Below are 26,089 nucleotides of genomic sequence, written 5' to 3'. Positions count from 1 at the left end.
TAACCCCCTTCTCCTTTCAGTGATGGCTGTTTACACACCCCCGTCTTCCTGTTACACTGGCCATAGCAGATTCCCTAAGAGCCAGGTTAACAACCTTTTTAAAAAAAAGTATTTAAGAGGGTCACCTGGGTGGCTCAGTCAGTTGGGTGGCTGACTCTTGGTTTCAGCTCGCGTCACGGTCTCAGGGTCGTGGGGCTGGGCCCGGAGTTGGGCTCTGCTTTCCACTTGGTGGGGAGTCAGCTTGGAATTCTCTCCCTCCCTCACTCTCTGCCCCTACCTCCTGCACGTGTGTGTGCGCGTGTGCACATGCACACACTTTCTCATAAATAAATGAATCTTTTTTAAAAAGTATTTAAGACACATCTGCATTTTCTTTTGCATTATTTCCCTAGTTTTCTCTTGGATTTACTTATTCCCTTACTGATTTATAAGAGCTTCTTATGCACTCTAAAAATTAGACATTTTTCTTAAGTTGATGATATGCAAATATTTACGTAGTATTTCAGTGAAATTTTGGATTTGCTTTACTCTTTCAGCCGTCTTCAATTTTAATATCATTTTATTTATCAATCATTTCTTTATAGTTCCTGAGCTTTTTGCTTTTATACTCAGATAATGCATTTCTACCTCTGAGATGACAACATTTTGTTTTTTCCTTTTTAAAATATATTTTTTAAAATAAGTGCCAATAAGGCTGGGATCTTAAAGGAACCTTCCTACTTTGGCACAAACATTTATTCATTCCTGTGTTTAACCAACGCATTTATTCAACCTCTATGGTATACGGAGGTGAAGAAGACTAGAAAACGTTCCTGTGAAGTGCCAGGAGAAGCCAGTGACCTGATGTGCATTTCCAAGAGATCCCTCCAGCTGATCTGAGAGAAGAGATTTCTGGGGGCGAGAAGGGAAGCGAAGAGAGAGGAAAAAACCATGCCTGCTTGGAGTCGACCCAGAATTTGGTTAGCCGATCCAAGGCTCAAATTTCCAAGTTAGAGCTTGGAAAGAGACTTCTCCAAATTAGAAGTAGAGCCCGTTTGCTGCTGCTGAAATGCTGGAGAACTCAGGCTTCTAGATTAAATGCTAGTTTGAACCTAGAGCAGAGAGGGACTTTGTGTGGGGACTGTTAAAAGGAAAGCTGGACAGGTGGCAGCCTTGCTCACTTGGTACCAGCAAGTAGAGCCGTGCTCACTGGTGATGGATGGCTTCACATTGTTCCCACACGGCACTGTGAGGCGGGGGCGGCGGGTGGCACGGCCCCTGGGGAGCTCAGAGAAGTCTCTGGGCTTTTCTTGCACTTTGTCTTCCCCTTAGTATTCCAGCCAAGGTGTTAACTCTGTTCAAGCCATCTTTCCGCCTAGAAATCTCACTATTGTTACATATGCTCTTGATCACACTGCTAGTGTTTATATTTTTATGCATTTTAAACTCAAAAGCTTCTGAGTTTTCAGTGAAAATGAGACAGAGTAGTTTACAAAGCACGGTAAAGGTATTTTTTAAGGACTAAAAGAATTAGGACTACAAGCAGGTTATTCTTACAAGCCTCCCTTTCTCAAAAGTCCATGAATATTTTCTTTTTTTTTGTTCCATCCGTGCTTTATTTTTTTGCTCTTTATTTTATAAATGATTCTTCCCCTTGACTCTCCAATCTCAGGAGACAACAGTCTTTCTCTTGAAAATACAGAGGGTGAGTCCACCCTATGTGTGTGTTTTCCAAGTGTTGGTTGTCCAAGACATTCTCATGAAAAAGGACTAGTATTGCCAAGTCATTTTTTAATATAAGGAGGTCCATGTTTGGGCATTGAAATTAATTTCCCTTATCTCTCCATACAAATAGCCACCCTGGCTTCTTTGATTTATTACCTGGGATGGTTCAGCAGCACTAAAAACAGAGGACGGGAAGACATCACCTTTACGTGGCATCATTAGTCACCGTATTAAAAGCATTGCCCCAAATGGACTCTGCTTCACACAAGCTCCTGCCCGTGCCACGAGAGCACCTTGTTCTCGTCCTGTGTGCTCCAGACATCGGGCCCCTTTCCGGCCTCCAGTTCTTCATTTCTTAGTAAATTGCCCCCACCCAAAAAGCCTTCCTGTGTTTCCTCCCAGACATAGTGTAAGGGAACTTTGTAAATTGCACATATAATCCCTGATTGAAGACAAAGTACCAGCTAGGAGAAAATGCATTAAAATCACACCTCCAACCGAGGTCTTGTACATAGAATATGCAAAGAATTCTCAAAACTCTACAATAAAAAAAAAATTTTTTTAATGGACAACGGGCAAACAGAAATTTCACCAATAAAGATATACAGAAGGCATGAAAAATTGTCCAGCATCCTTAGAATGTAGTGAGATGTAAATTCTAACCACCTGTTACAGTGGCTAAAATAGAAAAATGCTGATAATACCAAGTGCTGACCAGGATGTGGAACAAACTTGCATGCTTTGCCGATGGAATGCAAGATGGGCTAGCCATCTGAGAAACAGCTGGGTCAGCTTCTTAAAAAATACACACACACACGCACACATGCACATACGATACACACAGTTTCTGTGTGACCCAGCACTCATACTCCTGCGCATTCATCCTAGGGAAAAGAAGACATATGTTTATAGAAGAACCTCATCGTGGACGTTCATAGAAGCTTTATCTACAGGAGCCCCTCGCTGAGGTTTCCCTCAGTGTTTTCCAGCAGCTGAATGGCAGTAGGATACCTCTGTGCCGTAGACGAAGAATCCGTAACGGCAAGCAGGGAACTACGAATGTACCCAGCGGCTTGGAATAATCTCTGAGATATTCTTTTGCATAAAAGAAGCCAGTCTCAAAGGTTACATACTAGATGATTTCATTTGTGTGGCATTCTTGAAAACCTAGAACGGCAGTGAGGGAGAATAGCTCCATGTTTGCCAGGAGTTAGGGATGGAAGGTCGGACTAGGAAGGGAACTTGTAGGGGGGTTTGGGGGTCATGGAGCTGCTCCATACCCTGATCGTGGTGGTGCTTATGTGAATTTATAGGCGTGTTAAAATTCACAGTACTGCATGCTCTCCATATCTGAAAAGTAAATTTTACTGTGCGGTAGATTTAAAAAATGATCCTAATTAACCTAAGTCCAACTTCTGCACAAGATCTACTCATCACAGCCTCTCCCTTGTGGTTCGCCCAGCTCCTTCTTGGCATTTTGGCCCCTTTTGTGAGGTCACGTTTGTGTTTCCACCTGTAGGCACGCTCATTTCTCTGCCCAGAACCCACTCCGTACCCCCCCCACACACATTTTCTGTGCACCACCCCCCAACTGATAGGCATCCTTCGCTGCTCAGGTGTTGGGACACTGGCACCTGCCCTAGGTCAGCTGTCTCTGCACCCCAGCCGTGGACATCGGTAGCCCCTCCCTGGTGCTCTTGGCACCACCCTGGATGTCCGCTTCATAATCTGCCTGGCACCCTCTGTTGTCGTAAGGTCAGGGAGCGCTGACTTCACCACTCACTTCCCAGCCCTGCCAGAAAGGCCATGAGGAGTTCAGTAAGTGAACCAGCGAGGGGAAGAAGGCAGTGTGCGCGCTGGGCTTGGAGTCAGCCTTTGTTTGGTTGTACCGTTGCCTTCTTTTCCTGGCTGCTCCTGTCTCTGACCCCCTCGCTGAAATTCCTTACCTCCCCTTGCCCTTTCAGCAGGGGGATCCTCTTTTCTGGCTTCCCCAAAACTGCTTGTTAAAAACCAATAAATCACAACTTTAAAGTCCTTTATAGTCTTTTTTTCCTTTGAGCAAACATAAAATTATGCGGCAAAATCATGACTGTGGAGGGGTTTTCTTGCTTTTTCTTGTGAGATTAGATGGGTTTTATAGTGTACCATGAAAAGTCATTAGTGGTAAAGTCCTTATTATGGATACATTTTTACATATCTACTGAGCCCCGTCTTCCAAATTCTTCCAAATTCCCTTGGGGGAGAAAACAGACTTTCTGGGAAAAAAAAATCAGCTTCTATTCTGGAATCCATAGCAATAGTAATAATAATAATAATAGCTCTTATACGGGGCTTACTGAAGGCCAGACTCTGTCTTAAAAGCACTTTTTGCAGGAGGTGCCTGTGTAGCACAGTTGGTTAAGCATCTGACTCTTGGTCCTGGTGCAGGTCGTGACCTCAGGGTCATGAGATTGAGCCCTACGTGGGGTCCGTACTTCACGCAGCATCGGCATGAGATTTTTCTCTCTGCCCTTCCAGCTCATTCTCTGTCTCTCTCTCAAATAAATAATGTTTGTTTGTTTGTTTGTTTGTTTGTTTTTTAGCAGCACTTTCTGTGTATAATTTGCTTCCCACAAAGTCACTAAGAGATGGTGCTGCCGTTACTTCTACTTCACAGCTGAGAAAACAGCAGCGTGCTTAGATCAAGGTCAGGAGTAGAGTTAGCATTTGAACCTAGGCCGTCTGTCTCCACCTTCCAAATGGCCATGGATCTGGAGCCATGGTTCTCCTCACCGGGCACACACACTGACCTCTTTGCGCCTCTCCCTGGGAGCGCACTGCATCCTCTGCCTGGAGGGCCATGAAGCTCGAGGGTGGTCAGGGTCTGCCTTCGCTTTGCCAGCCCAGGATGATCCCGTAGTTGTGTCTTGATCAGCGTTCTCATGGATGAAGGGAGTAGCTGGATAAAGGGAAGCTGAGAATGAGGGATCTGCATGGCCCAGCAAAGAAGCAGTACAAACCAACCTCAGATGGTGTTCTAGGACTTCCAGAGTGTTTGTGCCCGTGTGTTCTCCCAAGCTGACCCCCACCCTCACGATGGCCCAGGGCTTTCAACTCCTCTTTACAGGTGAGGAAAGTGAGACCAGGGATGGCCGAGTGGCCCTGTACGAGTTCACCACGTCAGTCCCCATGAGGCCAGAAGGCACGCTGCTCCATCTTTCCATTCCCCTCCCCTCCAGTGCTCCTCCCTTTCAGGAGCTTCTTCCATAAGCTTTAGACACAGGTGATGGGATTCCATCTCTTGCCCACATGTATTAGTTTTCTGTTTTTGCAGAACAAATGGCCATAAACTTAGCAGCTTAGAGTGCCCCTTTCTCAGCTCCCAGTCCCATGGGTCCCTAGTCCAGCCACAGAACTGCTGGCTTCTCTGCTCAGAGTTCCAGAAGGGTCCGAGGGTAGAAGGTGTTACCTGGACAGAATTCTTGTCTGGAGATGCTGGGGGAATAATCAGCTTGCAGTCCATTCGGGTTGTTGGTAGAATGTGGTTCATTGTGGTTGTAGGACTGAGGTCCCCATTTCCTTGCTGGCTGTCAACCAGTGGCCACTCTGGGCTTCTCGAGGCTGCCCATATTTCTTGCCAGGTGGCCTTCTCTCCCTGATGCCAGCAGTGGTACATCAGAGATTTCTTGTGCTTGGAAAGGCTGACTTTCTCTCTGACTGCTAAATGCTAATATAAACTCCCAAATATAAACCTCCTTTGATTTTTTTTTTAAGGCCTGTTTAGATTATCTCCCTATCCTAAGATTAGCTGATTTGGAACCTTAATTACAGCTGCAAAACCCTGCAAATCAACATCTTGACCATGGATGGGTCAACTATCTGGGACAAAGGGTAGGAATGTAGGAGATCATCTTAGCGTTCTGCCCACCACTGGTGCACTGCAACATTGAAGAAGGTAAAGACAGAGACGGGGGCCGCATTGAAGATATTTATTTTTCTGTCGAAACCACATAAACTCCTTTATGCGTTTAGAGTTTTTTGCCACCACAATGCATTTTATATTCCAGGCCATTGGATCGAAAGCATATTTGCAATCTGTATACATCTTCTGCCTTAAAAGGATTGAAAAAGAAAAAGAATCTTTTTCAAAAGGCCTGAAGAGACCGTTGTTATTGGAACAGCACAGTTGTATAAAAGCAGCTACTTTTAAGTTCATCTTTTAGCATCTTGTTTCCACCTGTAATTTTTCAGCCCCCGTGGTCCGTCTCCTTGAACTTCCTCGCTCTCTTGCTTGGCTGGTTGATTGCTTCTCAGCTTGGGTGTCTCATTTTAAATATCCACTCTTCATGGACAATCTCAATGGCCTTATCTAGAGTAGACTAGAAAAGACAAGGACGTGAAGTTCTTTCATTAAAGATTCCTCAGTAGTGGCTTTCTATTTCTGGATCTGTGGGTTGTCGGCACCTTATCTCTAATTCCTATGCGACTATAAGCCTTGGGAAGGGGCACCTTCATAGGCCTAGGGCTGAGATGGTCCTCATGCATCAAAAGGTGTGTTTATTTGATGTGTCAGTAGAAGGTATGGTCTGGTACTTGTGCAAAGGTAACTTTAACATTCATATGGAAAGGTTGCTAGAGTCATGAACCAGGTTAATCATGAGGTCACTGGTAAAGCATTTATTGTTTGGGAAGCACCTGACTGCAGATCACAAAGCTCTTGAAAGGAAGAGAGCCAAATGGTAGAGCCAAAGAAGACCCATTCCCATATGCTCTTTTGAAATATGCAGTGCAGGAGGTGAGTGACGAGTCTCTAGGTCATGGCCGTCTGATGTGTGGATCATGGCTTCCTGCAAATTTTTCATTGCCCCAAGATAGGAGCCTCTTTGTTCCCAGCCCTCGTCTGAACGCCTCCTCCCTCAGACTTCTCCTCGCCTTCACCTTCACCTCCAAGCTGTCGGTCGCCCACTTTAGAAGGTGTTTCTCCTTGGGCAGGTTAGTCAACCTCTCTGACCTCGTCCTCCTCCTCTGCGGAATGGGTATGGTCACTCCCAGCTTGCAAGGTCATTGGAAGCGTAGACGGGCAGTGAATGCCCGTCCCTGCTACAGACTGAGATGGACCAGTGCTGTTTCCCTGATTATTGGGCTCTACCGCAGCCCTGCAGATCTGATGTGGAGTCGAAATGCTCGTCCAAACGACGATTGGTTTTTGGAAGTTATACAAAAAGAAGGTCATGGTAGATTATAGGATAGCCACCAGTAATATTCTACTTAATTGATTTTTATCATCATTGCACTAAATGAAGACTACCTAGTTTCAAATCAGGAGGTTGCAGTAAATACATTTCACATGACAACTATCCAGAGCACGGTTTTATCTTTTCTTTTTTTTTTTTTTTCCCTTTTTCTTTTTCTCTCCTGATGATTCAGAAGGTACTTCAGAGCCGTGTGGTGTCTCTGGGTTTTCATTTTGAACTCCAGTTAGCATTTTATTATAGCTGTTGAGAAGCGTTGGTTGCTCTCACGTTCTAGAAAGTAACTTCTGCCTGTTCACCTTGTCCCATTCCTTGATACCCGGTATAAAAACCATTCCTTTCCATAAACACAGAACCCCCCTGCCCCTTCCCCAGTTGCTTGCCTTCTCAGTGCTGAGGACTGTCCTGCACTGGTTTGTGCTGAGAAGTCCAGTCCCATCCCTGGAGCCAAGAACAACCGTCAGTGGGCTTCGAGGGGCTCATTTGCCATCAAGTGCCGTAAGTTGCTCACAATCGGTCAAGCTGTTATCACATTTCCGATGAGACCATTTTAGAAGGCAACAAGGCCAGCCTACGTAGACCAATTTACATATCTTTTACCTCTGTCCCTGGAAAAGGACATAGTGGCTGCATTCTCGAGGCAGGTTAACTAGTCACAGTGAATGTGGTGAGGGAGGAATTGAGGCGGCTTTGTTGTATTTATTATGGGCATCGTCTCTATCCTCGGAGCTGCGTTCCGATCTTTGCATCTGTTTTGCCTGCCTTTCCTTCCCTGAGTGTGATTTGGAGAAGTCGGCGCATTGCATGACCCGAGCATTAGAAGACTGTATTTCTGAATTAATCCCTGTAGTGTAGGTCCAGAACACACGGCCAGGAGACCCTGTCCCTGATCAGTTGGGAGAGTTTGGACAGCGGTCGCAGTGTCTCTGCCTACGTCCCGCGTGTCTTCTCCTGTAAAATGGGGCTATTTGCTTCCTGTCAGAGGCTTGGGATAAGGGAAGGACATGTCCTGTAGATGCGAAAAAAAATTCACGACACCATGCACATGTTTTCGGTGTTATTTTATCTCAGATCAGTATGCAAAATCAAGATGCTGCCATTGCCAAAGTTGTTGGCACCGTTCGTCATATTTCTAGGTGAAGTACGTGAAAGTGATTATAGGTAATAAATATCTTTTTTTTTTACTTATCGCAGAGGCAGTTTTTCCACTGTTAATGAGGGTAATTTGACTTGGTTGAAGGATTGCAGTTCTTAAGAATTAATGCAGTAATCCAATTCAAAGATTTAAAGAGATCTAAGATTTTTCACAGGTCGCGTGCTAGTGAATGTGCTCCTATCACATAGCAGCTAATGGACTTGAACGCCGGTCTGTCATTTACTCTGTTCGCTCACGGCACAGCAGCTTTGCCCTTGGTAGTGAGTCTACTTTCCAAGCATTGCAGGTTATTTAGAAGTGTGGTATATTTGTAACACTTTTGAGAGATAAGATCCTATTTCCCACAGCCCCTAATTACTATGAAAACTGGGGTTATCTTTCTTAATTACACGTTTGAATCCTAATCTGCTAAGGTCTGAGGAGTATCAGGCTCACAGGAGCTGCCTTCTCACATTTTTCTTTCTTTTTTTCTTTCTTTCTTTCTTTCTTTCTTTCTTTCTTTCTTTTTTTTTTTTTGTAAGGAGGGCTTTTTCTTGTTTTAATGTATTTTTAAAAACTAATTCACGTATCATTGTATTCATACATATAGGTTAATTCACGTGAATACAAAGGTTATGTGCCTGGTATTCATAACTTTTCATTTTTGATAATGATGTATTATTAACAGCTAACAATATTTTGTAAAGCCTTATTTGTAAAGGATGTTGGAAATGCTCTTATTTCCCGATCCCATTATGTTCCTAAATATTAAAAATCCCATTTTGAAGCAATTAGAAGCATTCACTTCGCCTTCCACGTGTGTTCCGCAGACAGCGTCACCATACTGTGCACACAGGAACCTTTGTTCCTTAATTAGAAAAAGGACTAGAGCTCATTAATTGTGGTTCCAAGTGGTGTCTGCTCGAACACTGAGGCAACAATACATGGAGAGAAGAGACCCAGCCTAAATTTGGAGGCTCTCGGCAGTTCTCAGTACTGTGAAAAGGTAAATAAACAGCAAAGGGTCCTTGTAGGGCTGTCCCCACACCCTGGGCTGTCCTTGAGGCCCTGCTGTCTGCTCATCAGTTTTAAAGCCAAAGAGATTTCTGTTTGCACAGAAGGAGGGAAGGGGAGACGGCGACAACTTGTATAGAAATGTAGACCTTTGCCTCTGTCGAAAGCCTATCATCTGAAGACAAAAACAGGTCAGGAATCTCTTGGGCTTTTTTGATAAGCGAGTGGACCCCATCTAGATGCATTTAGATGTTATTAAAAGTGAGTGGATTGCTGGCAGACACGATAGAAGACAGATAGGTTTTATAGGCCGATTTTCACTGCTGGCTGGAAACACGGACCTTGGGAGAGGAATCGGGAGAGTTTTGAAAACTGAAACTCCCAAACTGAATTGGCAAAGCCTTAGACCCACATCAGTCATCAACAAAGAGCCCTAATTTCCACAACAAGAACGGGCATTTCTCCAGCCTCCCGGAAACTTCCTGCATCTAAATGTTCCCAGAACGTCTCACTCAGGCAAATGGTGGACTCCTCTCCTCCGGTCAAGGTGGAGCTTCCAGAGGCAGGACAGCGAGCAATTTTAGCGGAGCATCTCAGACCCCACCGGAGGTGTCTTCTTGTGGCTTGTCTGGACTTGCGAGGGGAATGCCGAAATAAAGGTTGGGAGGGATAAAGCAAAGTCAGTTTCAAAGCCAGAGAATGGAAAGTAGAGTAGTTAATTTGAGGGTCAGTTTGCTCTTCTTTGGGAAGATTCTGTTCTGTGAGATCCACTCTCTGGAAGGCCAAGAACTCAGGAGCCACTAGGCAAGGCTGTGGTCCTCTCCTGCCACACCTGTCAGACCCTTCCTCCTTCTCCCGTTCTCCTTCCGTCCCTGCCACAGGATAAATTGCCTTATCCCACTAATGCTAATGGAAGATGTTATTAACAAAAGGGAGCACCTTATAAAGGTAGCAGAGATCTGGGAAGCATGGCTCCCTCTCCCCTGTGCTGATCATCAGTGGTATGGGTCAGAACAGGTGAACGTGGAAATAAATATTTTTCCCTAAAACGTTCTGCTGTTTAAAGAGATGTTTCTAGCTAGCTATATATATATATACTATATGTATATATATATATATATATATATATACATATATATTTAAATTTTTTTCTTCCCCCAACAATTATTTTTTTCATGTTGTATTTCTCAGAGAAAGCAAAAAAAAAAAAAATAGATTTTAAAATGTAAAAACCTGTTCTTCAATTGAGTATGCAAAAATCTCATTGCAGTATTTATTCCAAACCTGCTCTCATAATGTTCAGTCAAGGAGAAAACAGCAAAAAACAGTTGTTGATGGACTTAGCACAGAACTGGATTAAATAAGCATTAGTCTACTGAAGCTGATTACAGGAATATGAAAATGCAGTATCTTAATGGTACATATTTTTATGTGGCAGCTCAGTTGCCTTTCATTTTGCAGCTAATATGTCTATTCTTATGAGTCATTTACTTCTTTAATTACCTTTTGCAGGCAAGGCACCATGGTATATTAATGTGAATGATTTTTACTGCCAGTTTATCATACAATGCCCCAGAAGTTGAAAGGCGTAATTGACTTGGAAGAACAGCTCATGAAGGAAACAATATTTAGTTGACAGCTTTCCTTGTACTCTCTGTTGACGTTTATGAGTTTACACTATGCTAAAGGAGTAATAAACACAATTTTCTTTCAATAACAGGAAAGGGTAGCTTCTAAAATACATTTGTGGAAAGCACGTTTGTTCATTTCTTGAATAATATGAAAATAACACATTCCTAGTGATAAGACCTCTCAGATTGCCAATTGAATTAAACCTTTGAAGGTGCATTTATAACCTGTCTCGGAGCATTAGGAGATATTAGGGTTCATGTGATTGAATCGATTTAATGAATATTTAAATTATATACAGATTTGGATAAATCATATTTAAATCTAGGTGTTAGAGTGAGACTGCTGGGTCCTGTCCTCCCAATTTCCAGAGGGAGGGAAGACAGGAAGGGAGCTTGAGAATTGTCTGGAGGGAGATTTTCTTTCTCCAAAGGGAGGGGAAGTCTGACAGTGTATTTTGGGAAAATCAAAAAGAAGGCACAGTCAGTATAACTCCTTATAAGGAATGGGCTTCGAACAGTTAAAATCAAGACCAAGGAGGGTCTCTGCTCTTCTGGGATCCAGACTGGCACATTGAGTTGACTTGGGCCTTTAGCAAGTGCCCGTTTGTTTTCCCCATCACTTCCACGGTCCCCTGGGCCACCCTGGCTCACTGGCTCTGGGCAGACCCTGGTTTGGCACATCGGTTTAGAGGGAGTTAAACTTTTCACAGTTTTCTGGATTGTTTGCAGTTCAGTCCTGTGCAGCATAATGAAAGTTTTCTAGCCATCTGTTGTTAAGCTGGCGGTGAGCAAGGCCAGTATATCCAAACAAAGTTCTGGCCTGCCGTAAACTGAACCTGTCAGTCTAGCATAGCTTTGCTGACCCCTCTGAGGAATAGGGCACTCGCTGGTACCAGGCACTCGCTGCATAGAGCTTTCAAAGGGGAACTATTTTGGGGGTGGGGGTGGGGGCCTGTTTACTTTTCCCTTGGTGTTCCTCTCCCTGGCTTGGACTAGTTTATACTTAATCTTTATGTGGATAAATGGACGCTCGCTCCCCCTGCCCCCTTCTCGGAGCAAGAGGCATTACTTCTTAATAGGGGATTATAAATTTTAGGACAGTGCACAAGTGTCCATAAAAGCCTGCGAGGTGCTGTGATTGGAAAGGGTGTGCTGCGCAGTTATTTTTGTTAGATTGTTTTGTCTTTCCGTGTTTGGGGACAAATAGTCCAGGCACTGCAAGTTCCTATATTTATTACTTACCTTATATAACTAAAAGCGTTTCATAGCTTTAAAGGGGCTTTTTTTTCTTTTTTTGCCCTTTTTCTTCTGCACTTTGTGTTTTACCCTCAGAAGTTAATCCACAGCAGAACTTAGCTGAGCCACCGCCATTTGACAGTGCTCCCAGCTGTCTGTGGTGTTGCCCGCTTCTCTGTTCTCATGTGCAAGGTGCATCTATTGCTTTTAATTGCCTAGCCTAACCGTAAAATAATTTCATTGTTTCGTGGGTTTTTTTTTTCTGTAGTAAATGTTTAATTCCTGTTTTCTCCTTAGCAGCGTTCACTTGACTCCATAGGAAATAACTCTATATGTTCAGATTCTTGATACTTATATATGCATGTATATGTGTGTGAGCATATATGTGCACACATACATATATTACATAAAAACGTGTGTGTATGTGTATATGTGTGTGTGTGTGTATGTGTGTATCTCAACACCTGTCTAAGCCTGCCTCTAACCCTTGTTGGTTTCCTTTTGTTAATGACACCTTGTAGGTGCTGTTGTATTTTTTTTCTTGGTCTTGCTGCAATATATTTCCTGTTAAGAGGGGACTCTGGGGAGCCATTGTCAAACCTCTGTATCCATCTCAATTCATTAAAATATCCAGGGAGAATGGCCACTGTCATTGAATAACTATGTCAGCCACTCCCATGGCTGCCTTAGCCCCTGGATGAGAAGCAGACCACAGTCCCACGCAGTAACAAAGGAAAAAGGCCCCGAAAGGATGCACATGTGTCTTAAGCACCAACGTGAAGGGGTGTGGGTTCAACTTTAACTGAAGTCATGGAATCTACAAGGGTCAGGAGTTCCGTACATGGTGGGGAGAGGGTGCAGGAGCAGCAAAGGAATAAACAAGGAGATACAAGGCTTCCCCTTTAATGGACAGGGAGTATCGCAGTAGTGAAAAATATCCAATTTAAAATTTAAATGAGTGCACTTACTTGGAAATACCGTACAGTCATAATCTGTTTGTAAGGTGACTGACATATAAAGTGCTTTTTTGTTTTAAGGTAAAAAAAAAAAAATGTATTCGGGGTAGAGTTTCGGGTGTAAATGTCAGGTGCAACGTAACATGGACTCACTACAGGAGTCAAGCAAATAACCTTGGCATTTAGGACACTGCCTTTTAGAACATGAAATTGTATTTTGTTGTGTGTCTTTTTTTTTTTTTTTTTTTTTTTTTTTAAGGAGGACTACATTAAGGGGTCACCTATTAGCTGTGCTTTTGCTGTCTTAAACTCAGCCCTTCTGTCTATTAAAATCAAACCACTGTGTAAACATTCCAGTGTTGTTCTTGGTCTCTACAATGGCCACGGGGATCAAGTTTCACCTGCCTGCACATCTTCAAGCAATTAGAGCAATTAGCGTGAAGCCATTTCACATTCAAGGATTCAAGGTCTATGGTGACATTCAAGTCCAGAAGTCTGAAAGGGAGAGAGGAAGTGTCCTGGAGCATGGCTACTATTCCATGGCCCTGAGCAGACAATTTTTCTTTTAAAAAATGGGAGCTCTTTAATGATATTATTATGAGGTTTTTAAATGACATATCAAAAGTTGTTTATATCAAAAAAAAGCCCCAACAGTCACTTAATTATACTAATGAAGGTCTTTATACATGGCAGGTTTTTAAAAAAGACCTTCAGCGTCCCTAAGAAGTGGAGGGTAGCTCCTTGCCCCACCGCTGTAGTGACAGCATTGTTTGCAGAGGAGGAATGTCTTAGAATGTATAAGGGAGTGGAATTAGCATTCTCTTTTTTTCATGATAGACCTCTCTGTTTTGGGTAAAGGTCATATCTACAGCAACATGGGATACTTAGGAGATTTTTGGGAGTAAGTATTAGGTACCTTTTTTTTTTTTTTAAGGTTAGAGAGGAACAGTAGTGACTTTAAGACATGGGCCTAGGGCAGTTGAAAGACCAATAATCAACTTTATTTAGCAAACCAACTCTGTAGGCTTGAGAGAAGGTAAATTTAAGGACAGTCTTAGAATCCAGGAGGGCTTTTGTTTTGTTTTGTTTGCCTGTTCGTGTTTTTTACATTTGTAACTAAGTTACACAGGCATCTTGTTTGCATGAGGCGAACCCTTAAACTGATTACATCATTTTAAATAGGTTAGTACATTTTTTAAATCTACATTGCACAGTTGATTTATTATGCGAAAGGCGGGGAGGGACATTTAAAAAAAGTCTAGGGTGCTGCAGAAGATCTGGCTCTGAAGTCCCAGAAGGTTGTGCAGAATCTGGAGGAACCGCAGGCTAAGTCCGAAGGTGAAATTCTATTTCCCTTTAACCTGGTGCTGCCCATTCACGCCGTGTTTGCTAACAAACAGCTCTGGGGACAGACTTGGCGGGAGAGTTACCTTTCCTTTATATGCACTGACTTTGATTCGAATAAGAGGCTTATTTTTAAAAGAAAACAACTGCGTGCCTCCAAGAAAGATCTTGCGGTAATTCCTTTATGGAACTGTGCTAGTGGGCTTCAAAGCTACTAGGGGTTGAGCACTTCTCTGTCTGTAGGACGGAATGCATCTGTCTATTTTTGTGACTGAGGTTGGAGTGTCCGTGCTTATTCGGTAACTAGCCATGTCAGGGAACTAGAGTCCTTAGAGCTCTCCAGCCCCATCTCGAACTACTTAGAGCCCTTCTGTGGAGAGCTGCTCTTCCTGACCGCCCACTTGCATGGCGGCCAGGCTATGTGTCTTTTGAAACTGCATTGCAGAGCAGATGCAGGGATGCTAGTATAATGCAGCCTGCTGGACCCTGAGCAAGGTAAGGGTCTGCCTTTCCCCCCTGCCTTTCGGAAATAGATTGCTAGAAAACCATTTGCAGCGTTTATAACTGGACCAGCTGAGTTAGACAGCAACATCTGAACTGGATACTCCACCCCTCCTAAAAGTGGGGAGGTAGACATGGAAGCGCTGTGGGGCTCAGAAGGGAGGTGAGGCAGTAAACCAGATCTTTCCCATTTTTCTTTTTCCTCCTAGCCTAGTCCTCTATTTCTATGATCTGCCTTTTGAACTGTTTTTGTGGCTGATCAGTTCCACCTAATATGTCTCTTGATTTCTGCTATTGTAATACTCGGGCGACATGCTGTTCTCTTCATTTTTATAAGCTTTAGATGCTTCTGCCTGTCATATTCTGGCGGTTTATCTTCAGCGTCTGGATTTGCTTTCAGACTTGAATGTCTATCAAGCTGCCGTTGCTTTGAATGTGAGATCAAAAGAAGATGAATTCCAGTAAAAAATTTCCTTCCATGAAGAAAAGATTGGGGCCTATGTAAACATCCCACTGACAGTTCCCAATGAGTTATTTTAGCCGAGTATTAGCACCTGCGTGACAGACAGTCCAGCACTCCACGCTAAATAACAAATCAGTTGCTTCCGTGGCAGAAGAACATTGCCACAACAGCAATACATTTTCAGAAGGAATCTTTTTCTTCCTCCTCCCCTTCCCCCTGTTTCTTTTTTTATTGAATATGGCTGTTCAGCTCCTCATCTTATTTTTCAAGCTGACGTGTTCTGCCTTTAGCAGTTTACTTTTCTTTACAGTGTCTGTCAAGTTACCCGGGTGACGGAAGACAGGACTTTGATAATTAGTTTGGGGCGGGTTAAGGAGTGTTCCAGTAGACAAGCTAGGCATCTGGAGATAAACAGGTAGTTTGGTTGATTGCAGAGAAGGAAAGTGGAAAGGAAAAGCAGCAAAAGCAAGATCAAGGGCATATCCCGGGAATGCGGGACGATATGTTCTTTAAAAATACATGTGACAAATTCCTCTAAAGTCTGCAGAATCTGGATTTTCTTTCTTTCTTCCCTGTTTTTTTTTTTTTTTTAAAGCATCCTGCCTATGTAAATGTCACCACAAAAATATCTCAAGAGCAGGTTTCCCGAAACCCTGTCGGTGTGTATTTGATTGCGAGAATGAGCCATTTGGCAAGGGCTCGGTCTGGCCAGGACACACTTCTGATGCTGTGTCGCTGCTTGCAGACCTGGAGTGATTTAGATACGGGGAGCATTAATAGATTTCCTTAAGTGCTAAATGCAACTTTGAAAATTACCTGCAAGCTCCAACTGATCTTTCAACTTTGAAAGTGAAGAATTACTTGAGGAATTCTTGTGGTTTCTTTGTCATTTAGTGAGAGCCCAGCCAGCTACTGTGGAGGCAAGCGTCCCTGAGGTTGCCTACAAAGGGCAATGTTCCAGTGTGTTTTCTCCTCGAGTGTGCTTCAGCCGCACAGCACTTCCTGTTTATTCAAACATCTTTTTTACCACTCGGCAACCCCCGCTTCACAGAAACAGCCAGAACCCATCTACAGCAAGAAGACGGAAATCCAAAGGCAGACAGTGCGAGCTCACTCCGTCAAACTCTTCATTTTCTCTGTAAGTGTCCAGAGGAAAAAAAAAAAAAAAGGAACATTTTTGCGGGGTTAAACTTTTAAACTAGGGATCCGCTCCTGCGCAGACGATCTCTGAAGGGCAAAATAAGATGATCCAACTTGTTTACTGCTTTCTCTCCACCGTCCCCCCTCTCCTCCTCTCTCCATCAAAGGCGGTTTTCTTTTTAGAGATTTGAGAAGACCGGTTGGTTCTAACTCCTTGTTAATTCACTCTTGCTTTCGGACGGGTCTTGGGATACGAGCTGAAGTAGGCAGCCGAGGGTCCTCAGGACAGTTTTATATGCTTGAATGTAGTTCAGAGCCCTCTCTGCTTATTTGGGACTTTGTTTTGTGTTGCCTTCTTTTTCTTCCTGTTATCACCAGTGGTGAGAGGGTTCAGGGACGGTGCCTTTTGTAATTCTGCCTCTGTGGAATTGTCCTCTGATGTTTGCATCATGACACCGTCATCACTTGTGAATCGGTCTTGATAATATTTGTACCAATTTCATGCCAATAAAAGTCAGACTGCTGAAACAAGCATGGTCATTATCTTATTCATATTACTATTGTTTAAACGGAGTGGGCTGCGAAAGGAAAGAGAAAGCCCGCCTCACTTTCCGCGATGGTTGTTAACTTTGATGTTGGAAAGCTCTTTTCAAAATTCTCATTGTGGGTAATTAGTATGGTTGGGAAAGCCCTTGGACCTGGGCTGCTGCTTCCCTCTGTGTCGAAAAGTGGATGGGATTGCTCTCTGAATCCTTTCTGGTGAAATGAGTTTCTTAACACATGGTTTGACATTTTTTTTCAAGGGTTCCACCTTTTCCTGTCTGATGCCGTCGCCCCTTTGTGCCTCCTCCTCCACCTCCCGCTGCACCCCTCCCCCAACCCTGACCCCCAACTTCACTGTAATTGGTAAGCCAGGTGCTAATTTTTTTTTTTTTAACTATGTACTGGTCAGGGAATAGACAGGAAATGGAAAATTAGCTCTTTTGATCTTAAGAGAATTGTTATTACTCTGAACCTTGTTTGTTAGTCCCCAGACTAAATATCCTTAAATTTTACTGTCTAAAACAGCATCTGTTAGAATAGAGAAAGAAATAAGCTCTGTGGTTGTCTGGACCTCTGATGGAAGCAATAGTTAAACAAAATAAATAAGTGCACGCGTGTGTTGCTATTGCTATGCTAGCTTTTTTAATGTTCAGAAGTTGTTCTACTTTGCAGGGAAAAAAATTATGTTTGCGACTGCCTTAAGGACAATTTGTTTAACAGTAGGAGTAATTGCAGGGAAAATGGAAAGAGTGACTGAAGGTATTTACTCAGATGTTAGTGTAGGTGTGGGGGCCGAAAACTCAGTGTGGGAACAGTGGGCTGCTTTTCTTGGTATCTCAGTCTATTTGATGACCATCAAATTTCCCAGCTCGCTGGTTTTGTTTTTTCTGGATGGCATGTTTGATTATTTATCAGAAGGGGAAGGGAGTAGCTGAAGCAAATAAACATGTGACCAAGTTCTGTTTTGTTTTCCACTCAGAAAGCCATGCCCTTTAACAGATATACAGAAAATAATAAATGCATTGTTTTATGATAAAAGGAAATTATATGTGCCTTTTTTTTTTTGTAAAAGGCGAGTGAGTTAACCCTTGAGACTCAGGAACCTTTTTGACTTCTGCAAATTTGCCAGGCTTTTTTTTCCCAAGGATTAATCTATTGCCGTGTATGGTTTTATGGTGCAGGATTTCCCAGGATTAGTTGGTCAGCAGTGAGGCTTTTCTAGATGCTGGGCTTGGTTATGCCTGCCTCAGTAGCTCTATCTTGCTGCTGTGCTTGTGTGTGTGTGTGTGTGTGTGTGTGTGTGTGTGTGTGTGTGTGGACACATGAGCAGCTCTTGGAGTTCTGCTGAAGGCCCTATTCTGACTGTAGATCTAAACACGAACAGTTGAGTTAAAGGAAAGTACATCAGAGTTTCTGTGACCAGTGTGCAGCATAATTGATTAGAGGCCAACTTCTGCTCCTCTCTTTAAATTTGCCCAGCAGATAGTATAATGGCAGCTAACGACAAGTACCTCATCGTCCCTCAAAAACACCTTCCAGACTTCAGTATTATGTAATGCATGTGGTGCTCTTCGGGATTGTTATCTCAGATCGAGGCCTCTTGAGATAGAGGGAAAGGCTCGAATCTACATTAAAAGTAGATTTTGAAGCAAGCATGCCAAAAACATCATTGTATTGTTGTTTGAAATCTCAGGTGGGGTTTGCATAACTCTCTATAGATGTTCTTTATACTTAAGCCTGAGCTGACGAATGTGCACACACCAGCATGTTTTTGATAACTTCGAGGATGATTTTCTACAGAGGCTTCCCCTTTCATCCGCATCCTGAAAAAGTAGTGGGCAGGAGCCTAGCACGGTGCCTGGCCTGGTCATATCAAGCCCTATAAATCCCCGTTGAAAATCTGCTTCATTGCCTATACTGTTCTGGAATGCGGATTGGAAACGTGCACACAGAGGGATTCCCTCTTCATTGACTATATAAGGGAACAATGCAGCAGACACTCGGACATAGCACAGCCCCCACCAGTCTGGCCCAGCATGTATGTCACTGGGAGGTGGCTTTGCTCCGGAGAGGGCAGTGATGGAAGCAGGAGGCTCTCTCTCCTCTGTCGTCCTCTTGGGTGACTCTCCAGAAGGCGGTTGGGTTGGATAATCATACTTTGTGCTTGTACAGAGCCTTTGTCTGTGAAATCAAAGTGGCTGACTAATGCTAACTTGTTAATACTCAGAACACCCTTGGGACATAGGTAGGCTGCAAAGATTATCCCACTTTTGAGGTGGGAAAATGTCCTGTTGTTAAAATAGTTTACAATTTCCGGGTGTGTCTGTACTTAATGGTCAGGCTAGACCTGGAAGGGCTATGATCTAGATGCCATGAGAAGCATTTTTCCAGTGCCATATTCAGCCCTGACCACAGGCAGTCTCATGAGAAAGTGTTTTACTATGAAGAAACTGGACTGGAAAATATAGCTAGTGCGGGATATTGACGGCGGGGGTGGAGAGGGGAGCCGGTGAAGAGTACTGAAGCTTAATTTTAATCTATTTTGGGTCAAAGTGAGGATTTTGTTGTTGTTGTTGTTGTTGTTGTTTTTAAGATACAACACGGGCCGGGATTTTTTATTTTTGTTTGATTTCACAGGAACCCAATATGATGTAGGCCGTTTAACTTCCACAAAAATCAAGTTCATTTGTTCTTTGCAAAGACACAGACACCGCTCTGCAAAGTTGAGTCAGAAGTTACTCTGTGGCCGGGTGCTTTGGGGGCAAAAGAATTGAAACATTCTGTTAAGTTTAGATGTTACTATGTGATTCTTCAGTTCTGGTGTGTCTTAAGCCTCTCTGCTATGGTTACTAAGCACAGTGAAAAAAATTAGTCATGTGCCCTTTGCTGTTTCAAGTCTTTTGTTGAAAGCTTTCTCAGAGGTCTCTAGAGTAGGGTAGTAGTGCTTAGGTAGTTTGGGCTCTGGTACTGTTTATTTGAACCTGAGTATAGAAATCAGATTTGGAAATTCTCTTTTAAAATGGGTTTTTAACTTTTAAAAAAGTAATTTTTAAAAGACCATCAATAATATGATTCCAGGTATGCTTAAGAAAATTACTTTGCGGGGCACCTGGGTGGCTCAGTGGGTTAAGCCTCTGCCTTCAGCTCAGGTCATGGTCTCAGGGTCCTGGGATTGAGCCCCACATTGGGCTCTCTGCTCGGCGGGGAGCCTGCTTCCCCCTCTCTCTCTGCCTGCCTCTCTGCCTACTTGTGACCTCTCTCTCTCTCTCTGTGTGTGTGTCAAATAAATAAATAATCTTTAAAAAAAAAAAAAAAGAAAATTACTTCGCTTAAGCCTTCGCTTAAGCATACTCCCAGATGTTGACAATGTACCAATATGCAGGTGATGATACGACACTTTGTTTTTTTCTTTTCCTAATTAATGTATGGATGCTCCATATCTTCTACCATGAGCTTATCGTGTTCATAATCAGGGATCATGTATGAAACGCTTTTTGAAGTCACCGAAGAATAACTTACTGAATGTCAGACCCTAGCTCGTGCACTTTACATGTACTGATTGTGATGGAGGAACGGTTATCTCCTTCCATTCTTACAGATGAAGAAACTGGGGCACAGAGAGGTTAAGTAACTTACCCTGCATCACACAGCTAGCAAGTGGTGGAGCTGGGGTTCGAAGGTTCAGTTAGAAGGGGTTCACATCCAGATAGAACGACTGGCGGATGCTACACTACCATGCTTAGTGCTTTTGTGTAAGCACATTAATATTTCTTTCTTTCTTTCTTTCTTTCTTTTTTTTTTAAGATTTTATTTATTTATTTGAGAGAGAATGAGTGGGAGAGAGCATGAGAGAGGAGAAGGTCAGAGGGAGAAGCAGACTCCCCAAGGAGCTGGGAGCCCGATGCGGGACTCGATCCTGGAAGTCCGGGATCATGACCTAAGCCGAAGGCAGTTGTTCAACCAACTGAGCCACCCGGGTGCCCTTACATTAATATTTCTTAAAGCTGATTTCTTTTTCTTCAGAATTGCTGTGATTCTCTCAAGGTCAGTAATTCCCCCAAATTCCCAGAGAATCCCTATTTCTTCATGCGTGAAGACTCAAGTTCCACCTTATGCTAAACTGCGGTTACTAGAAGTTCCAAAAATCATTGTCGCACTGTGATCACAACTCAGTGAACACAGCTGCGCATCTGATGAACAAAGTTTTGTTTTTAATCTCCTTTTTGAGAAAGGGATTTTAGTTCCTTGACCAGAGCAATCAAATCTGTTTTTCTTTTGCCATATCCTCTACCTGTAGTCTAAGCACATATATTTATATTTCTAGAAAAGATAAAATCTCAAAAACTTTCTTATAGGATTGTCTTGCTGGCTTCAATTCTTCTGAACATTTCTAATTTTTTTTTCCCTTGAAGATCTGTTCTGTTTAGCAAGTAGTTTTAGTTCTCTGTGAATGGAGGAGTTCCAAATCCATGGATCTGTGGTTCAGTGGCCATTTTGGGTTGTGTCATTCCTGAAGTCCAAGTGAAGGGATTCTAATCCAAACTGTGTGACCTTTGGCATATTATGTAAATGTTCTGTTTATGTAAAGTACTTTAGAAGTAAGCCAGATCCACGGTTGGCATTCAGTGTTGGCCATCTTCTTCCTCACCAGCAGCAGCGTGAGTATCTTCATCTCCTGCTAGCTCACTGTTTGGCCCCGAGGACGCCATTCCTGCGGCATTGTTCTAACAGTCAAGGCAAGGCTTGGTTAGGGTTTGGTGAAGGTCAGAAAGAACCACGCTTGCTCAAGTGCCTTTGCCTGCAGCAGGAGCCAGGACTCTTGGCTACACATCTGTGTGACCTTGAGCAAATCACAGATCCCCTCTTGCCCTCAGCTTGTTTTTTGTACAGTGAACGGTATCTGCCCTAGATTCCTTTCGGTTCAACAGAGGGTGCTGTGGTTTTCTCGTCGTCTCTGTAAAGAGGACGATGACTGGTTTGAGATTACTGGGAAACAGGAATGTTTGCTTTCCACAAAATATATTTTCGTAGGTGTGGGGTAATGTGTCGTAGTAATATGTTATATTTAGTAAGTATCATGTACAAGTACTGTGCTAAGAACTTTCCATGCACACTTCACGTAATGCTTATAATTAACCTGTCCCTTCCTATGTTTCTGTATGTATTAACTGTATGTGTTAACTGGGTATAATAATTGATTTTTTTTTTAGGATTTTTTTTTTTTTTTTTAGAGAAAGAGAGAGCATGAATGGGTGGGGAGGGCTAGAGGGAGAGGGAGAGAGAATCCTCAAGCAGACTCCCCACTGAGGGCAGAACCCAAAGCGGCACTCGGTCCCACGATCCTGAGATCACGACCTGAGCCGAAATCAAGAGTCAGACACCTAATTGACTGAGCCACCCAGGTGTCCCTTAACTGGGTGTAATAATCTCTCAAAGAACTGTGAAAATTAAATGAGATAATATGTCTGTACTCTTCAGTACCTGTCTGGTAATAAATAGCCAAAAATTACAACATTTATTATTATCTTCCTCATCCCCATTAACCAGGAACCAAATATTTTGTATTTAAAATACAAAAACTGTATTTGAAGAATACATTTATTTGGAAATGCAAATCAAAACCTCAGGAAGATGGTGCCTCACAGCTGTTAGGATGGCTATTGTCAAAAAGACAAGAAATATCAAGGGTAGGCAAGGATGTGGAGAAAAGGGTACCCTTGTGCACTTTTGGTAGGAATGTAAACTGGTGCAGCCACTGTAAAAAAACAGTATGGAGGTTCCTCAAAAAGTTAAAAATAACATTATTATATGATATATCAATTCCCCTTCTGGATATATATCCATAGGAAATGAAGTCACTGCCTCAAAGAGACACCTTCACTGCCACATTCCTAGCAGCGTTATTTACAATAGCCAAGACAAAGGAAATAACCCAAGTGTCCATTGATAGATGAATAGATAAAGAAAATGTGGTGTGTGCGGACTATTATTCACCCATAAAAAAGAAGGAAATCCTGCCATATGCAACAACACAAATGGACCTTAGGGGCACTGTGCTGAGTGAAATAAGTCAAAAAGAGAAAGACAAATACTGCATGATCTCACTCGTAATGTGGAATCTAGTGTAAGTAAACCCATAGAAACAGAACAGGTTGGTGATTGTCAGAGGCGGGGAGTGGGGGTGAGAGGTGGGCATGGGAGTAAAGGTTGTCCAAAGCTACCTACTTAAAGTTACAAGATAAGAAAGTTCTTGGGATGTAATATGCAGCTTGGTGAGTGAAGTTAACCATATTGTATCAAATGAATATTTGAAAGTTGCTAAGAGAGTAGATCTTAAAAGTTCTTGTTACAAGGAAAAAGATTGTAACTATGTGAGGTGATAGCTGTTAACTGAACTTACTGTGATAATCATTTTGAGAGATACGTCTATATATATATATATATATGTTTCTATATATATATAGACGTATCTCTCTTTATATCATATAGATATCAAAACATGCCAATTTATATGTCTAATGTATCACTGTGGTGTACATCAAAAAATTAAAGTATTATATGTTAAGTGTATCTCACTAAAACTGAGAGGAAAAGAGCATCCAGAGAAAATGTTTTTTAATAAATGATCATCGCAGGGGCTCCTGGGTGGCTCAATCGCTTGAACGTCTGACTCTTGGTTTCCACTCAGGTCATGATCTTGTGGTCATGGGATCAAGCCCTGCGTCAGGCTCCTTGCTCAGCGAGGAGTCTGCTTCAGATTCTCTCTCCCTGTCCCTTCCGCTCTCCCACCACCTCTTTCTCTCTCAAATAAATAAAAATAAAATCTTAGGGGCGCCTGGGTGGCTCAGTGGGTTAAAGCCTCTGCCTTCGGCTCAGGTCATGATCCCAGGGTCCTGGGATTGAGCCCCGCCTTGGGCTCTCTGCTCAGCAGGGAGCCTGCTCTGCCTGCCTCTCTGCCTGCTTCTGATCTCTGTCTGTCAAAGAAATAAATAAAATAAAAAAAAAATAAAAATAATAAAATCTTCAAAAAAAAAAGCAAGTAGTCATAGCAGAGTGTGAGAATCCCCAATGGGTGAAAAAACACGGGCCAGCAATCATGCTGGATCTGAAAGCTGTTCCAGGTAGGTGGGAGAGGTGGGTCTAACTTAGATGATGGCAGAGCAAAGACACAGGTGCCCAGCGCCTGAGCTGTGCTGGACTTGTATTCATTTATGACAAGAAGTCTGTGCTCTTTCAGTTCAGTCTCTCTGCTGTTGGCATTATGAAATGCTCTTTTTGAAAAATTGTATTCTTGGCCCCTCTGAACCAAGGAATGGGGTGCTTGTCCCTACAAGGGTTTGAGGAAGGAATGTGCATCGGTGGATGACCGCAATAGCATTGGAATCATAAGAGAAGCTGGATGAACTTGGATAGGTAAAGAGGTGAAGCCCAGTGTGAGGGAGAACAGGTGTAGCTGGGTGTGTCCACTCCTGCCCCTCTGCCTGCTTGGGTGTTGCCATCGAAGCCGTAGACGCTCCGGGCACCGCAGGGATTCACAGCAAGCATCGGTTCCTTGGGTCAGAGGACGCCCGGGAACACTCCTGCTGGAAGGAATTAAATTATAAGCAGAGTTTTTAGGAAAAGGTAGAATTTGTTCATTATTAATCTAATTTTTTAACTTTTTAGCAACTCTATGGAGATATCTTTGACATAAAGAAACTACATATGAATTAAAGTGTACAACTTAATGTTTTTATACACTGTGAAAAGATCACCAACTCAAACTAACTTTGACTAAACTTTTAGCCTTTTGTGAGTGTAATGAGTTTGAACTTAAGAAGTATCCTCCTAGTGGGGCACCTGGGTGGCTCAGTCAACTAAGTATGTGACTCTTGATTTTGGCTCAGGTCATGATCTCAGGGTTGGGAGATGGTGCCCCAAGTCAGGTTCCATGTTCAGGACAGAGTCTCCGTGTCCTGCTCCCTCTGCTCCTCCCCCTGCTCTGTCTCTCTCAAATAAACAAACACATCCAAAAAAAAAAAAAAAGTTCTCTTAGCAAATTTCAAGCAGACAATACAGTATTATTAAGTATGGGCACCATGCTGTGCATAAGAATTCTAATACATACTCATCCTGCATAACTAACCAAACCTTTGTGCCCTTTGACCAACATCTCCCCATTTCCCACCCTCCAATGTCTGGCAGTCACCATTTTTTACTCTCCTTCTAGGAGTTCAGCTTTCTTAGGTTGCATATATATATATATATATATATGTGTGTGTGTGTGTATATATATGTGAGATCATGCAGTATTTGTCTGGAAAAAGTAGAATTTAAGTGGAGAAGACACGTGGATGCCTTGTAAATACGGACAGAGGATGGGAGGGCACATTTGCAGATGTAGCCATGGCTCCAAGATCCTGGGAATGGAAGGATCTGGTTGAAAAAAGCAAGTCTTTTGTGTGGGGAAGAGAAAGCAGGTAAAGTTATATTAAAAGATGTGATACTGAGACAAGGCCTTTCCCTTCCTCCTGAAAACAAAAGGACCTGCATTCATTCATGCTCTGTAGGACTGCATATCCCTCTGCCAGAATTACCTGCAGCCATATTTGGTCTGACCAGTGACCTTGGTAGAATGTGAGTGTCGAGTATGTATGACACGGTGTTTGCTTGTTTTTGTTTTTCTGTCCCAGCCATTTACTAGACTTGTGACCTTGGGCAAGTCGCTGAACCTCACCATCTCATGATTTTCCACTTTAATTTGGTAATCATAAAACCTTGCCCTGCTTCCCTTTGAGATGTTGGGAATAAGAAGTAAGATAGCAAGTCTACAGCAACTAACTGGCATAGTGCCTGGCCCATGGTAAGCAATTCAATACATTGTTTTTATTTTAGTACCCTAAGTGCAGGGAGTTAACTATACTCGCTGCTCTATTTCTAGATGGTCCTTATTTCTTCAATTGTTATACTAGGGTAATCTTTGCTATTTGCAGTAACTGCTCTGAGAAATGTAAATTATTGGAGATGATGATGATGATGATGATTTTTGCCCTTGTTAACTTGGCCAAGAGTGAGTAGTTCCAAATTTTAGATTATTAGTCTGGTTTGGATCTTCCTTCTCTTTCCACTTCTATTTTTCTTTTCTTTTTCCTTCCTTCCTTTCTTCCTTTCCTTCCTTCCTTTCTTCCTTTCCTTCCTTTCTTCTTTATTTC

At 42.8% G+C, this 26,089-nt stretch overlaps 1 protein-coding gene across 4 annotated transcripts in view; it reads left to right on the top strand.

Moving 5' to 3' along the window:
• The window catches only part of LOC111143744 (forkhead box P1), a 596,731-nt gene that overhangs the window by 411,078 nt on the left and 159,564 nt on the right, over window positions 1-26,089 (top strand). For 3 of the 4 annotated variants that reach the window (XM_022497580.1, XM_022497579.1, XM_022497578.1), the window contains exon 1: window positions 16,168-16,353. The exons of the other annotated variant lie outside the window; for it this stretch is intronic. In XM_022497580.1, coding sequence (XP_022353288.1) covers window positions 16,168-16,353 — 186 coding nt within the window. Of the gene's footprint in view, window positions 1-16,167; window positions 16,354-26,089 lie in introns of those variants that run through there. 4 annotated transcript variants of the gene reach the window in all.

This window comes from Enhydra lutris, unplaced genomic scaffold (genome assembly GCF_002288905.1).
Source record: "Enhydra lutris kenyoni isolate GAN:26980312 unplaced genomic scaffold, ASM228890v2 scaffoldscaffold10, whole genome shotgun sequence".
NCBI classification, from domain to species: domain Eukaryota; kingdom Metazoa; phylum Chordata; class Mammalia; order Carnivora; family Mustelidae; genus Enhydra; species Enhydra lutris.
Note: the sequence above shows the minus strand (reverse complement) of the source record. Positions and strands in the feature narration are given on the sequence as shown.